At 41.9% G+C, this 16,506-nt stretch overlaps 2 protein-coding genes across 2 annotated transcripts; both read right to left on the bottom strand.

Annotated features, from left to right (window-relative positions):
* Nucleotides 1-490: 490 nt before the first annotated feature.
* Nucleotides 491-3,721, bottom strand: LOC130211341 (gastrula zinc finger protein XlCGF8.2DB-like). The gene is made up of 3 exons (XM_056442080.1): nucleotides 3,424-3,721; nucleotides 2,656-2,684; nucleotides 491-1,662 (listed from the first exon to the last, which is right to left on the bottom strand). The coding sequence occupies exons 1-3, from the start codon at nucleotides 3,614-3,616 to the stop codon at nucleotides 871-873; spliced, it is 1,014 nt and encodes a 337-aa protein (XP_056298055.1). The 5' UTR covers nucleotides 3,617-3,721; the 3' UTR covers nucleotides 491-870.
* A 5,631-nt stretch (nucleotides 3,722-9,352) lies between these two features.
* On the bottom strand, nucleotides 9,353-16,289 carry LOC130211089 (gastrula zinc finger protein XlCGF57.1-like). Its single transcript, XM_056441699.1, has 2 exons — nucleotides 15,660-16,289; nucleotides 9,353-10,958 (listed from the first exon to the last, which is right to left on the bottom strand). The coding sequence occupies exons 1-2, from the start codon at nucleotides 15,850-15,852 to the stop codon at nucleotides 9,766-9,768; spliced, it is 1,386 nt and encodes a 461-aa protein (XP_056297674.1). The 5' UTR covers nucleotides 15,853-16,289; the 3' UTR covers nucleotides 9,353-9,765.
* Between the last annotated feature and the right edge of the window lie 217 nt (nucleotides 16,290-16,506).

Genomic DNA, 16,506 nt, shown 5'->3' with positions numbered 1-16,506 from the left:
AGCTGAGTGCGCCTCCGGGTGACGTTATGACCCCAGACACCAGGGCGCTACATGTCACGACGTGTGTGGCATTAACACAAGAGTATAACGTAGAGAACATGGTTATTTATTCCGTGGCGGATGGCTGAAAATATTTTTCCACGGAGAAAGGCAACGGAGATAAGCCACGCCCCCTCACCGAATTAGGCGTTTAACCCATAAATAGCCAACTCAGGAGAGTAAACCGCTGTCAGTCTGTTTATGACGGGTTCATCCACATGACCAGTGAACAGGGTTCATCCACATGACCAGTGAACAGGGTTCATCCACATGCTGACCAGTGGGTCTCCAGGACCTTTCCATGACTTTAAACCAAATTTCCATGATTAAACATTTAATGAAAACTGTGTAGACATGAACAAGTGAGAAGATGTAGTATTTAAAATAACTGAGAATTCCAAAGCATACCGTATATATACCGTGTAAATTAACATTTGAATAAAAAAATTTGCATTACTTTTCCAAATATTTTGGGATTTTATTTTTTTCAATTACTTTTCTAGGCCTGCTAATAGCCATTTAAAAATGCCATGACTTTTCCAGGTTTTCCATGACCGTACGGACCCTGTTTTGAATAAAGGGTTGAAAATTACAGTGTTTTTGTTTTTTTATCCGATTAATCGATTAATCGATAAAATAATCAACAGATTAATCGATTATCAAAATAATCGTTAGTTGCAGCCCTAATGTGTAGCTTAATCTTGTGTTGAAGTCTGTATCAGCCTGACAGTTTTTAAATGTTTAACCAGAATTATTTCAGAGACTCTCGCAAATATATATTTACTGTTTTTGGAACAACCGAGACGAGAGAATCATGTTGAGCGAACACGACTACTTTGTTTCTCTCGTGTGGACAAGTAAATGTCGTTTCAGAACATGCTTGTATGTAAATGTTTTACTACACACGGAACAACTAAACTGTTTCTCTCCTTTGTGGACAGTCATATGAGACTTCAGGGCCCACTTGTGTATAAATGTATTACCACACACTGAACAACTGAATGGTTTCTCTCCTGTGTGGATGGTCATGTGTTTGTTCAAGTTCCCCTTGTGTGAATAAGTTTTATCACAAATTGAACAACTAAATGGTTTCTCTCCTGTGTGAACGGTCATGTGAGAGTTCAGATTTCCCTTGTGTGTAAATGTTTTACGACACACTAAACAACTGAATGGTTTCTCTCCCGTGTGGACAATGATGTGTCTCTTTAGATCGCTATTGAAGACAAATCTTTTCTCACAAAAGGAGCATTGAAATAGTTTCTCTCCTGTGTGGACAGTCATGTGTCTCTTTAGTTCGCTCTTGAATATGAATCTTGTGTCACAAAGAGAGCATTGAAATGGTTTCTCTCCTGTTGTGGAGCTCGTGGGTTTCTCCAGATGTCCCTTGTGGTCAAAGCTTGCAGCACATTCAGGCGAGCTGATCGACGTATCTCCTGAATCACTTTCTGGATCTAACGTCCTGTCTGGTTCTGGGCCTCCATAATCCGCTCCGTCAGCTTCTGTTTCCACCTGTTCAGTTTGTCTTTGATGAAGCTGAGAGGACTGAGCTTCCTCTTCATCATCTTCACTCTTTACAGGAGAGCATGAGAACTTGATACCAGCCTCCTCCAGCCCTCGAAGCTGCTCTTCCTCCCGACTGGTCCAGAGTTCCTCCTGTTCCTCTTTAATGTGGGGGGGCTCTGGGTTCTCTTTAATGTGGGGGGGCTCTGGGTCCTCCTGTTCCTCTTTAATGTGGGGGGGCTCTGGGTCCTCCTGTTCCTCTTTAATGTGGGGGGGCTCTGGGTTCTCCTGTTCCTCTTTAATGTGGGGGGGCTCTGGGTTCTCCTGTTCCTCTTTAATGTGGGGGGGCTCTGGGTTCTCCTGTTCCTCTTTAATGTGGGGGGGCTCTGGGTTCTCCTGTTCCTCTTTAATGTGGGGGGGCTCTGGGTTCTCCTGGTCCTCTTTAATGTGGGGGGGCTCTTGGTCCTCTAAAACAGTAAAAAGTACAATACTCATCTGAGATGTAGTACACTAAAAAGTACAGTATGAATATAAAAAGTTACAATACGGTGGTATATTGATCACATTGAGTGATATGGTTGAATGTACATCTGAGTCACAGCAGCGCGCAGTACGGACTCAGAGTATTGCCATGGCCCATTAAAGCAGCTAACGCAACCCGTGTGTCACCACCGTGAATTGGCGACGAGGATAAAGACCGGAGGTTCTCACGGTTCGTAGCTAACGACGTAGCCGAAGAAAAGCAAGTCGGAGTAATGCGTGTAGCTACTTATGGACTTTTGAGAAACCTGGTGCAGCCCGAAAGCCAAAAGATATGACCGTTGATGGAATAGTGGTCGTTCTAAAAGGAGCATCATGAGCCAACGCCGTTGTTAGGAGCCGAACGGTTTCGCTTTAACCGGTGTTACCAAAATGCTAATCAACCGATAGCTCAGGAGCCGCGTATCGAACTGCGAGTTCGGCGCCAACTTGGACTCAAGAAACGAGGGCTGCCGGAGGAGACCACAAAGGAGACCCAAAGGAATGCCGGTTCAAAGAGGATAAAGACCAGAACCGTGGCAAGACGGGGCAAACTAAAAAAAGGCTCGTCGCACAAGCAGAGAATGAGACGTTGACCTGGAAGGGGAACAGACTCGCAAGGAACGCTGAGACATGCCAGTTGGATCAAAAGATACCGCTCCGGGTTCCACTTCAGCCCTGAGAGTCCTGGAAGAGACGACAGACTTTGCTGGACCGGTCCTGACCCACATGTTCACGGCCTCTCATGGCCTGAACATCCATATTTCCACATTCCCATCAGACGAGTTCCAAGACCTTCGCCAAGCGTGACGGAATTCTGCAACCCGGCCGACCCGTTCCTTCACAGGCACATCCGGACACGGTGGGTTTCCTAAAGCCTCGTACCGAGGAATCGGTATCGGCAAAGAGAACACCGCGGCCGCAGACCGGATCTTACGTAGAACGGTCAAATATGTACACCAACAATATGTACCTTTGAGATGTCGTACAGTAAACTACTCATCTTTGAGATGTAGTCCAGTCAAAAAGTACAATATGTACATCTGCGGTTTACTACAGTAAAAAGTACAATACGTACCTCGGATACGTAGAACAGTACAAATACGTACCTCTGAGGTGTAGTACAGTGAAATACTCATCTTTGAGATGTAGTACAGTGAAATACTCATCTTTGAGATGTAGTACAGTAAAAGTACAACATGTACCGTGGATGTGTCGTAGGCCTACAGTGTAAAGTACAATATGTACCTCGGAGAGTATGTAAGTATGAGTGTTTAAAGACTGCAGTACAGTACCTGTTACTCTACCTCAGTACACGATGCGAGGACTTCCTCCAGATCAAAGTGATAAACAAAGAGGACCAACCTGCTCGTTGTAACTGGACTTCCGGGTAGTACACCGCGTCCAGTAGCTTCCGGTGCCGCTCGGTCTCCTCCTTTGAACTCGACAGTTCCTCCTCGTACTCTGCTATCGTTCTTTCAAACAGCCCGCATATCTCTTGCGCAGCCGCAGTTAGTCGCTGGTTCACGAAACATCTCAGCATTTGGACTTTAGACATTTTCAGAAAACGTTTCCTCCGTTAAAAACACGCGCCGCTCACTCGGACCCGCTCGGTGTCGCTCGGCTCCGCTCGGGTCCCGTGTTCCTCCTGCTGGCACGCTGACGTCATGAGCTCCACACAGTCCTTTTAAAATGAGCTAGTCCACACATCCGGGTTCTGGTGGGTCTTTCCGGGTTGTATCTTAAGAACTGTGTGACTAAAAGAGTTGGACTCACGCGGGAAAACCAGCGCTACGGTTCAACTTGAGGACCGTTATTTCCGACTTCCGGTCGTATTCTTTTGTTGTCCTGGTTACAGCAGCCGTTGAGAATAGCGAGAGAACACGTAGCTGTCCTCGTGAATGCCGGGTTTTTAATTCTTTATGTCAAACCTTCTCGTAAAGTCTCTGGTCTGAACACACCGGACTAGACGTTGTAGAGTCCTTTGAGGAAAAGAGTCCGCTCGAGTTCTTCCTCTTCTTCTTCTCTCCTTTTCTTTTCTTCTTCTTCTTGTGGTTTAACGGCGGTTGGCAATCATCTTATTGTTGCATTACCGCCACCTTCTGGTCCGGAGTATCAAAAGCAGCTTTATTGACTGTATATGTGCACATACATGGGATTTGACTCCGGTTTCACTTAGGATAGATGTAAAAAAGACATTGAAGACAACAGAATAGCAACATGTATGTACAATATAGAAAAACAATACTTCTCAAGAATAAATATAATTGCAATAGTAAATAATACAAGGAAGTAATATACTATATAATATTAAGTGAAATAAGTTATTCTCTCACCTTTAAAAAAAATATTATTATTTATCCAAAGCGACTGACAATGTGTTTTTTATGAAAAGCATTTGTTATTTGTCTCGTGAATTGGACCAAAATGGTATTATTATTTTGTATAAATTGGAAAGGAATCATCTTTTCAGATATTATTACATTTTTAGTGAGGGCTCTTTTATTAACCGATTATCTGTCAATATGAAAAAAATGCACATTTAAATGTAATGCACTTCTATTGATGGTGTTACGGTACCAAGGCTTGTACGGCCCAAAAGCACGAAGATAGACCCATTTCCCAGCAATAATTACCAATAATAATAATAATAAATAATAAAGTAAAACAATATTATAGTTAAAATAAAAGTTAGTAGACTTAAAATAGATATTTATAATTTTCCAAATTATATATTTTTTTAAGCAGACTATTAAAAGTGTATATAAAATGTCAATGCTTTCTTGTTATTGACGACCTCTGCTATGTCCATGAATATTTTCATGAGATATTACTGTACAGATTTTCTACAAATCAAAGTGAGGGTCTATGGATCTCTACATGCTTTTGGGCCGTACAAGCCCTCGTACCGTAATACCATGAATAGAGGCGCATTACATTCTAGCTGCGGCTCGTATCCGCGGAGCGCATGACGGCAGTGATGACGCTGTGGAGTCCTTCCGCTTCCGGGGCTCCATCATCCTCCAGGACCTCAAGTGGGAGCTGAACATCAGCTGAGGATGTTCTTCCTGAGGACGCTGTCAGTCAAAACGTGCGTGCTAACGTTAGCAGCTAACGGTTAGCTCGCCAACAACTTGAGAGAACCGGAAGTTGTGGCTCGGTCCGGATAACCCGGATGTTGACATTTAAGAAGCGACGAACGCGTTCGGGCTGAAAAGTCGTCAGGTAACACTGTCGCTTGTTAAACCGTAACACCGGGCACAGGTGAGGTGTTACCCCCCCCGCGCTCTCTCTGTGTTTTTTGTTGCCTTATGTGATGTTTATTGTTTATAGATATCTAGTTATATATTTATATACATATATTCATATATATTTAAATGAATAAATATATAACATAATTTTATAAATATATTTGAATATATATATATCTATAAATACGTACAAATAGTTAAATAAATATTTGTATATATATAGTTAGATACATATACAGGACTGTCTCAGAAAATTAGAATATTGTGATAAAGTTCTTTATTTTCTGTAATGCAATTAAAAAAACAAAAATGTCATGCATTCTGGATTCATTACAAATCAACTGAAATATTGCAAGCCTTTTATTCTTTTAATATTGCTGATTATGGTTTACAGCTTAAGAAAACTCAAATATCCTATTTCTAAATATTAGAATATCATGAAAAAGTATACTAGTAGGGTATTAAACAAATCACTTGAATCGTCTAATTAACTCGAAACACCTGGAAACACATTTTCAAATGTTTGATTTTGTTTTGCTGTTATAAATCTTTTTTTTTACTTGGTCTGAGGAAATATTCAAATTTTATGAGATAGGATTTTAGAGTTTTCTTAAGCTGTAAGCCATAATCAGCAATATTAAAAGAATAAAAGGCTTGCAATATTTCAGTTGATTTGTAATGAATCCAGAATGCATGACATTTTTGTTTTTTTAATTGCATTACAGAAAATAAAGAACTTTATCACAATATTCTAATTTTCTGAGACAGTCCTGTATACTGTATATATGTGTATATATATATATATATATATAAACACATAGTAAAATAAATATATGTGTGTATATATATATATATTGATATGATATTAATATATAAATACCGTATATGTGTTCTATTTGTTTAAAAATGAAGTTGAATCATATTTTCTGTCGATTTTAACCCCACACCCTTAATTTCTGCAGCATCTTTGTATTCAGGCTTTATTGACATGATGAAACAGTAAAAAGTACGAAAAACAAACTTTTGTTTTAGTCTTCAAACAGGTATGTCCACATTCATTTTGTAATGTATGTGATTTGTGTTTGAGGAAGTTTTTTAAATTTCAGTCTGGGAAACCCCATTAAATAAATAGTGGAGTATTCATGTACTTCCTGTTTGAGGCCACTAGGTGGTGCCATTGCTGGATATTCTCCCTTCCTTCCTCTAATCCCAGTTGATGTGTTTTTAATAAGGAATAGTGGCTGGACATGTCAGCAGTCACTGTTGGACTTCCTGCTCGTCATTCCTACTCCTAGGTGCTATTTCAGCCATCTTTACGTCTATCAACAATGTTTTTATTTTCCATGATTTATATATTTCATCTGAAAGAAAAGTATTGTTTTAATTACATTTTCTAAGAATAAAAATGTCCCTTACTTTAGCTTTAAAATATATGTTAAACAATATTTTCAAGCAAGCTTACATTTAAAAAAGTGTTCAGTAATTTATCCACATTTCTTTTGGCATTAGGGGAATTTCAATTTAACCCCATTTTTAAGGTTATTTAAATTTGCCAATTCATAACCTGCAAGTAACCACAAATATATGCTTAATATTTGTTGATTTCATTTAATTATCATTAATCACACTCAGATAACAGGGTGGACTGGATGCAACAGAGGGCTTTGTAGGTGAGGAGAAGAATTTCAACAGCTGTTGGAACGCATCATCCCTCTCTTCTGGTAAGCGTATTGCATCCCTGAGTGACCTCGAACCTCCCCTTCCTCTCTAAGATCCTTGAGTAAATAGTCGCAAACCAGTTGTTTGATTTCCTTACTTCATAATAGTTTATTTGAGGAGTTTCAGTCAGGATTTAGAAAACACCACAGCACAGAGACAGCACTGGTGAAAACTACAGATGACCTCTTAATGGCAGCAGATAAAGGACTCATCTCTGTACTGGTCTTGTTAGACCTTAGTGCTGATAGAGGACTCATCTCTGTACTGGTCTTGTTAGACCTTAGTGCTGATAGAGGACTCATCTCTGTACTGGTCTTGTTAGACCTTAGTGCTGATAGAGGACTCATCTCTGTTCTGGTCTTGTTAGACCTTAGTGCTGATAGAGGACTCATCTCTGGACTGGTCTTGTTAGACCTTAGTGCTGATAGAGGACTCATCTCTGTCCTGGTCTTGTTAGACCTTAGTCCTGATAGAGGACTCATCTCTGTACTGGTCTTGTTAGACCTTAGTGCTGATAGAGGACTCATCTCTGTTCTGGTCTTGTTAGACCTTAGTGCTGATAGAGGACTCATCTCTGTACTGGTCTTGTTAGACCTTAGTGCTGATAGAGGACTCATCTCTGTACTGGTCTTGTTAGACCTTAGTGCTGATAGAGGACTCATCTCTGGACTGGTCTTGTTAGACCTTAGTGCTGATAGAGGACTCATCTCTGTACTGGTCTTGTTAGACCTTAGTGCTGATAGAGGACTCATCTCTGTACTGGTCTTGTTAGACCTTAGTGCTGATAGAGGACTCATCTCTGTACTGGTCTTGTTAGACCTTAGTGCTGATAGAGGACTCATCTCTGTACTGGTCTTGTTAGACCTTAGTGCTGATAGAGGACTCATCTCTGTACTGGTCTTGTTAGACCTTAGTCCTGATAGAGGACTCATCTCTGTACTGGTCTTGTTAGACCTTAGTGCTGATAGAGGACTCATCTCTGTACTGGTCTTGTTAGACCTTAGTACTGATGGACTCATCTCTGTACTGGTCTTGTTAGACCTTAGTGCTGATAGAGGTCTCATCTCTGTACTGGTCTTGTTAGACCTTGGTCCTGATAGAGGACTCATCTCTGTACTGGTCTTGTTAGACCTTCGTGCTGATAGAGGACTCATCTCTGTACTGGTCTTGTTAGACCTTAATGCTGATAGAGGACTCATCTCTGTACTGGTCTTGTTAGACCTTGGTGCTGATAGAGGACTCATCTCTGTACTGGTCTTGTTAGACCTTGGTGCTGATAGAGGACTCATCTCTGTACTGGTCTTGTTAGACCTTAGTGCTGATAGAGGACTCATCTCTGTACTGGTCTTGTTAGACCTTAGTGCTGATAGAGGACTCATCTCTGTACTGGTCTTGTTAGACCTTAGTGCTGATAGAGGACTCATCTCTGTACTGGTCTTGTTAGACCTTAGTCCTGATAGAGGACTCATCTCTGTACTGGTCTTGTTAGACCTTAGTGCTGATAGAGGACTCATCTCTGTACTGGTCTTGTTAGACCTTAGTGCTGATAGAGGACTCATCTCTGTACTGGTCTTGTTAGACCTTAGTGATGATAGAGGACTCCTCTCTGTACTGGTCTTGTTAGACCTTAGTGCTGATAGAGGACTCCTCTCTGTACTGGTCTTGTTAGACCTTAGTCCTGATAGAGGACTCATCTCTGTACTGGTCTTGTTAGACCTTAGTGCTGATAGAGGACTCATCTCTGTACTGGTCTTGTTAGACCTTAGTGCTGCATTCGACACCATTGACCATGACATCCTGTTACAGAGACTGGATCAGTCGATTGGCATTTCAGGCACGGCACTAATTTGGTTTAAATCCTATTTATCAGATCGATCTCAGTTTGTATTTGTAAACGATGAAGCCTCGATAACCACCAACGTTAGTCACGGAGTTCCACAAGGTTCTGTGCTTGGACCACTTTTATTTACGTTATACATACTTCCTTTGGGCAACATTATGAGGAAACATTCAATAAACTTTTATTGTTATGCAGATGATACTCGATTATATCTATCGATCAAACTAGAGGAGACCAACCAGCTACCAAGAAAACAACAACAGATTATTTGAACAGCCGTTACAAAACTAGTGAATCAAAGAGAGAACGTGCGGTCAGCGAAAGTTAAAATATCCATGTCTTAAAACAAAGGAATTCCTAAATCTCAGAGATCAGTAGAGAATGATGTTGAAGAAGAAAGGAGGAAGGAGACAATTTACCACAATTCTTTTCTCAATTCAGTCATTCTTCAGAACAAAATGTCAGTTTCGACAGTAAAATTAAATCCAGGAAGTGGTGAGTTTAATCTTTAGAGGAAGAAGGTTACAAATGTTCCTCAGTTTCATCACCGATGGTAATTCATCTCAAACCAGTGAGGACACAAACTACTTTGACAATGTAAAACAATTAAATTCATATATACATGACAATACATGAAACACAAGACAATACCAGAGAAACTCACAGCAAAGAATATCAATTGATGTGTAGCTTAATCTTGTGTTGGAGTCTGTATCAGACTGACGGTTTTTAAGTGTTTAACTAGATATATTTCAGAGAAAAATACATTCACAATTTTTGGAATAAACGACACAAGAGAATCATGTTGAGCGAACTCCACGACTACTTTGTTTCTCTAGTGTGAACAATTAAATGTCGTTTCAGAACATGCTTTTGTGTCAATGTTTTGCTACACACTTAACAACTAAATGGTTTCTCTCCTGTGTGGACAGTCATGTGATTGTTCATGTTTCCCTTATGTGAAAAAGTTTGACCACAAACTGAACAACTGAACGGTTTCTCTCCCGTGTGGACAGTGATGTGTCTCTTCAGATCACTTTTGAATGCAAAACTTTTGTCACAAAGCGAGCATTGAAAAGGTTTCTCTCCTGTGTGGACCGTCATGTGAGTGTTACGTTTTCCCCTGTGTGTAAATGTTTTACCGCAAACTGAACAACTAAACGGTTTATCTCCCGTGTGGACAGTCATGTGAGATTTCAAGTTTCCTTTGTGTGTAAACTTTTTACTACAAATTGAACAACTAAATGGTTTATCTCCTGTGTGGACATTCATGTGAGAGTTCAGGTTTCCCTTGAGTGTAAATGTTTTACGACAAACTGAACAACTGAATGGTTTCTCTCCCGTGTGAACAGTCATGTGATAGGTCAGGTTCACCTTTTGTCTAAATGTTTTACTGCACACGCCACAACTAAATGGTTTCTCTCCTGTGTGAACAGTCATGTGAGATTTCAGGTTTCCTTTGTGTGTGAATGTTTTACCACACACTGAACAACTAAATGGTTTATCTCCTGTGTGGACGGTCATGTGTATCATTAGAGACTTACTGCATCTAAATCTTTTGTCACAAAGAGAGCATTGAAATGGTTTCTCTGAACAACTAAATGGTTTATCTTCTGTGTGGATGGTCATGTGTTTCGTTAGAGACTTACAGCTTCTAAATCTTGTGTCACAAAGAGAGCATTGAAATGGTTTCTCTCCTGTTGTGGAGCTCGTGGGTTTCTCCAGATGTCCCTTGTGGTCAAAGCTTGTAGAACATTCAGGCGAGCTGATCGACGTATCTCCTGAATCACTTTCTGGTTCTGGTCCTCCATAATCCACTTCATCAGCTTCTGTTTCCATCTGCTCAGTTTGTCTTTGATGAAGCTGAGAGGACTGAGCTTCCTCTTCATCATCTTCACTCTTTACAGGAGAGCATGAGAACTTGATACCAGCCTCCTCCAGCCCTCGAAGCTGCTCTTCCTCCCGACTGGTCCAGAGTTCCTCCTCTTCCTCTTTAATGTGGGGGGGCTCGAGGTCCTCCTCTTCCTCTTCCTCTTTAATGTGGGGGGGCTCTGGGTCCTCTAGAACAGTAGAAAGTACAATATCTACCTCTGAGAAGTAGAACAGTAAAAAAACTATTTACATAAAAAGTTACAATATGGTTGTATATTTATCACATTTAGTTATGTGTGAATGTACATCTGAGTACATTCAACCAGGGAAGGAAAGACAGTGTCAGTACTAGTGAGTACGATGGCTCCGTTTGGGAGAATTGACGAGTTCAAACCAGAAAATGAACAATGGTCAGCAGACTGTGGTGGATAACAATGTCCGCCACAAGATATAGAGGAAAGAGTGTGATACTTGTTCATAGTTTGATATGAGGCTTAAATTACAAACACAAAGATGCCAAACACACCTCATCTCTCTCCATAACATGAGTTACAAGTATGCCAGACACAGCGGCCTGTTGTTGTTCTCACTAAAACTAAGTGAAGACTAAAAGAAAAGAGATCACATCACTCCTGCACTAGCTGCTCTGCACTGGCTACCCATAAAATCAAGAATCACTTTTAAAATTCTTCTCTTAACCTACAAAGCCTTGATTGGTGATGCACCATCATATCTTAAGGAGCTTGTAGTACCATATTGCCCCACTAGAGAGCTACGCTCACTAAATGCGGGACTACTTGTAGTTCCTAGAGTCTTAAAAAGTAGAATGGGAGCCAGAGCCTTTAGTTATCAAGCTCCTCTTTTATGGAACCAGCTTCCAATTTCAGTCCGGGAGGCAGACACAGTCACCTCGTTTAAGAGTAGACTTAAGACCTTCCTCTTTGACAGAGCTTATAGTTAGGGCTGAATCAGGTTCACCTGGTCCAGCCCTTGATATGCTGCTATAGGCTTATAGCTGCCGGGGACGTTAGGATGCACTGAGTACCTCTCTGCTCTTCTCTCTCCTTAAGGATGAATTTTCATCTCTCAATCACACGTTACTAACTCTGCTTTCTCCCCGGAGTCCTTTTGACTTCACGTCTCATGGGGTCATCGGACCCTATGAGACGGCATAGATCTGCTGATGGATCATCGAGGTCTGGGTCGTGGAATTCCTGCTCCTGACAACGCCACTGTCCTGTTGAGACTCCGCCCACTGTTGAGACTCCGCCCTCCTCCTCTCACCGCCATCTGCCTGATGGATCGTGGAGGTCTCCATCGTGGAATATGCCTACTATGAACTATTCATACACTCTGTCATATTCATTGAATGTATTTTAACTCTAAATCTGTCCTTCTGTACACATTACATCTATTGCATCTGTCCATCCTGGAGAGGATCCTCCTCTGTTGCTCTCCTCAAGGTTTCTTCCTTTTTCCCCTGAAGGGTTATTTGGGAGTTTTTCCTGGTCCGATGTGAGGTTTTGGGGCAGGGATGTCTATGTGTACAGATTGTAAAGCACTCCGAGACAAATTTGTAATTTGTGAAATTGGGCTATACAAATAAACTGAATTGAAACTGAATAGGAACTGGTAGAAATAAAACTGTCGAGCGAGGGCCGGGACGCTTAGACGAAACAACGATGAGAGAGACGTCAGCGAGAACCTCCACATTCCTTAAAGCAGGGGTGTCCAAAGTCCGGCCCGCGGTCCGATTTCATACGGCCCGCGACATCGGTCATATAATGTGTTATTTGTGGCACGCCAGATCTGTCAGAATAAATGAATCATAAACACTTGAAAGACATAATTCCTCCTTTCTAATGTATCTGGCTCTGAATCCGTGGCGTGAACCCTTCTCGAAACCTATTTGCCATGGCGACGGCAAAAAAGAAAAGGAGAAAAGTTGACAGTGAGGGCCGCCGCTTTCAGGAGCGGTGGGAATTACGAGTGTTTCCCCAACCATGAGAACATGGTGGGGGTCCGCCCCACTGACATGTTCTCTATAGCGCCAGATTACAACATAAGTAATGTCAGGTTGTTTTATTCAACTAAACGGTCGTATATTATTGATCGTGTCGACACGGCGGCATGTCATTTCTGTCGCTACGTGGTGGCGTTCACACTTCTCCTGACTCTCGGTATCGCGGCGGAGCTCCGCCCCCATTTTATCACACAAAGAAAAAAACGTAATGACTCAGACATATCTGCACTTGTTTTGTTTTTCAAAGGTTGCGCGTTATTGTTATTTTGAAAAGATATGAAGTGTCACTAACACTCAGTAAACTCTTTATGCCCAAATATTTGATCTTATTTTGTTTAATTTTTCACAGGTTGCACTTTATTGATATCTTGAAAAGGTATTCAGTGCAAAACAGGTTAATTGCAACGTTATGTAACTCATAGAAATGTAAGGTATTCTATATACAGCTTTTTCATTGTTATCTGACAATGAAAGGCAGACTTGGTTATATTATATGTGGTTATATTGTCATTTAAAAAATAAAAGTAATTGTGACAGTAAAAATAAATTGTTTTATAACAGTGTATTTTCATGTAACTTTTGTGGTTTAAAAAATGTCTAAAGGAACTATTGGCCCCCGGGCATCTTTACTTTATCACAATTGGCCCTCGTTGCAAAAAGTTTGGACACCCCTGCCTTAAAGGAACCGGCTTGAACTGGTGTAAACTCAATCATATGTGACGAGGGAGAGGACGGAGGAGGACGTGCATCGAGTGTGACGGTATGAATAATATGTCAATGTGTTTGTTCGGGACAGACAGAGGCGGAGGGAGGCTGTCGTCTTTAAGAACCCACTCAGGTGTATTTGTGAAGATGTGATAAATAAATCTAGGTGAAGTGAACTCTGGTCCCGACTCTCTGGGTCTTGTGGGTGTTTGACTCCTGAGGTCCAGAGAATGAGACGTTGACCTGGAAGGGGAACAGACTCGCAAGGAACGCTGAGACATGCCAGTTGGATCAAAAGACGCCGCTCCGGGTTCCACTTCCGCCCTGAGAGTCCTGGAAGAGACTCCACAGACTTTGCTGGACCGGTCCCGACCCACATGTTCACGGCCTGAACAAACTGTGGCCGACAACGCGACCAAATTCACGTCGGACGAGTTCCAAGACCGCCGCCAAGCGGAATGGAATCACGCAACCGCCGAGTGTTCCAGGACATCCAGAGAAATGTTCAGACGCTCGAGGGGTTGAAACGGCGTGTTTGTCTCACAGAGGCTCTGAGAAACATCCCCACATGTATTTACCCGGGTAACGGAAGAACACAATAGTGTTTGTGTTTGATCCTAACTTTCTCTTCACTTAACATTTGTCAATTTAAAAATAGAAAACGTTCAGACAATAACTGGAATTCCTCTTATTGCTCAACAAATGAGTACAGAAACTAACGTAGGCCGTATGTGTGTGAAGACGGTTTGTGTTATTGTAAAATGTAGCACATTTCTGCAAACACATGTTAGCTGTTCAAGGAGTTGTAGCTACCGTTAAAGCCACGATGTGAATTTCCGTTAAACGACGCCTCGTACGAGTTGCAATGACAGGATAATGAGCTCTTTGATCTTCCTTAATTTCTTAAGATTCTCTTGACTTGATTTAAAGATGTCATCATATGCAATTTGGAAATAACAAGCATGGCTTTGGGTTTTGTTTTCTTCTTGTTACCTTCGCATTGAAAATGCGGAAGGTAATGTTTTGATCGCCGTGTATTTATTTATTTATATGCGTGTTACTCGCATAACTCAACAAGTATTACACCGAATCGCATGAAATTTGGTGGGATGATTGGTTATTATCCGGGGACCATTTGATTAGATTTTGGGATCGATCGGGTCAAAGGTCATGAAAAGGTCAAAATCTTCTTTTTACCATAGCGGTCAATTTGTATCCAATTGGCAACTAATGCCAAAATGTTCATAATTCAATACCCAATCTTGTGATATGCGAAGGTATGCGCTCTACCGAGTGCCGTTCTAGTTTTATCTTTGTAATAAACCTATGAAGACATCAACAAACTAGAACGGGCACTCGGTAGAGTGCATACCTTCGCATATCACAAGATTGGGCATTGAATTATGAACATTTTGGCATTAGTTTAATGCCAATTGGACAAAAATGTATCGTGCTATGGTAAAAAAAAAGATGTTGACCTTTCCATGACCTTGACCTTAACCTTTGACCCGATTGATCCCGAAGTCTAATCAAATGGTCCCCGGATAATAAACAATCATCCCACCAAATTTCATGCGATTCGGTTCAATGCTTTTTGAGTTTTGCGAATAACACGCATACAAATAAGTAAATAAATAAATACACGGCGATCAAAACATAACCTTCCGGCATTTTTCAATGCGAAGGTAAAAAATAAAAAGCTTGTTGATACTTCCCTGAACATCGAGGACAGGTTCCTGTTCCTGCTGCAGTTGCACAACTTAGTTTAAACTCTTTAGAGTCAACCAGCAGAATCGATGATGTAACTTGCTCTGAGACTTGGTTATCCAACAGACGTCTCCTTGAAATGGGGATTTGAGCAACAACAGAAGGAAACTGAGTTCTGAAGACGGTCACCTTGACCGGACCGGACCGGAGCGGACCGGAGCCGGTTCTCTGGGTGAACTCGGTCCAGGAGGAACACGCAAAAAAGAACACGACGTGTTTGGGAAGCGGGACTCAGAGACCCGTCATGGCCGAACGAAGCAGCTACCGCGACCCGTGTGTCGAAGTACACCAACAACATGTACCTCTGAGGTGTCGTACAGTAGAGAGTACAATATGTACCTCTGAGGTAGTACAAGTACATGATGAGAGGACTTCCTCCAGATCCGGCTCCATCAGGTCAACGTGATAAACAAAGAGGACCAACCTGCTCGTTGTAACTGGACTTCCGGGTAGTACACCGCGTCCAGTAGCTTCCGGTGCCGCTCGGTCTCCTCCTTTGAACTCGACAGTTCCTCCTCGTACTCTGCTATCGTTCTTTCAAACAGCCCGCATATCTCTTGCGCAGCCGCAGTTAGTCGCTGGTTCACGAAACATCTCAGCATTTGGACTTTAGACATTTTCAGAAAACGTTTCCTCCGTTAAAAACACGCGCCGCTCACTCGGACCCGCTCGGTGTCGCTCGGCTCCGCTCGGGTCCCGTGTTCCTCCTGCTGGCACGCTGACGTCATGAGCTCCACAAAGTCCTTTTAAAACGAGCTAGTCCACACATCCGGGTTCTGGTGGGTCTTTCCGGGTTGTATCTTAAGAACTGTGTGACTAAAAGAGTTGGACTCACGCGGGAAAACCAGCGCTACGGTTCAACTTGAGGACCGTTATTTCCGACTTCCGGTCGTATTCTTTTGTTGTCCTGGTTACAGCAGCCGTTGAGAATAGCGAGAGAACACGTAGCTGTCCTCGTGAATGCCGGATTTATTAATTCTTTATGTCAAACCTTCTCGTAAAGTCTCTGGTCTGAACACCGGACTAGACGTTGTAGAGTCCTTTGAGGAAAAGAGTCCGCTCGAGTTCTTCCTCTTCTTCTTCCCTCTATTTCTTCTTCTTCTTCTTGTGATTTAACGGCGGTTGGCAATCATCTTATTGGTGCATTACCGCCACCTTCTGGCCCGGAGTATCAGAAGCAGCTTTATTGGCCATGTATATGTGCACATACATGGGATTTGACTCCGGTTTCACTTACTGGCACTCTGGTTGTACATACATGGAGTTTATAC

The sequence above is a fragment of the Pseudoliparis swirei genome, chromosome 20 (assembly GCF_029220125.1).
Source record: "Pseudoliparis swirei isolate HS2019 ecotype Mariana Trench chromosome 20, NWPU_hadal_v1, whole genome shotgun sequence".
NCBI classification, from domain to species: Eukaryota; Metazoa; Chordata; class Actinopteri; order Perciformes; family Liparidae; genus Pseudoliparis; species Pseudoliparis swirei.
The sequence above is the reverse complement of the archived record's forward strand: the minus strand, read 5'-3'. Positions and strand labels throughout refer to the sequence as shown.

Coding starts and splice junctions, on each gene's coding strand:
- LOC130211341 (XM_056442080.1), bottom strand. CDS start 3,616: ATGTCTAAAGTCCAAATGCTGAGATGTTTCGTGAACCAGCGACTAACT. Junction 2,685..3,423: donor AGTCCAGTTACAACGAGCAG/GTTGGTCCTCTT, acceptor GGCATGTCTCAG/CGTTCCTTGCGAGTCTGTTC. Junction 1,663..2,655: donor CGAGTCTGTTCCCCTTCCAG/GTCAACGTCTCA, acceptor CGGGAGGAAGAG/CAGCTTCGAGGGCTGGAGGA.
- LOC130211089 (XM_056441699.1), bottom strand. CDS start 15,852: ATGTCTAAAGTCCAAATGCTGAGATGTTTCGTGAACCAGCGACTAACT. Junction 10,959..15,659: donor AGTCCAGTTACAACGAGCAG/GTTGGTCCTCTT, acceptor TCTACTTCTCAG/AGGTAGATATTGTACTTTCT.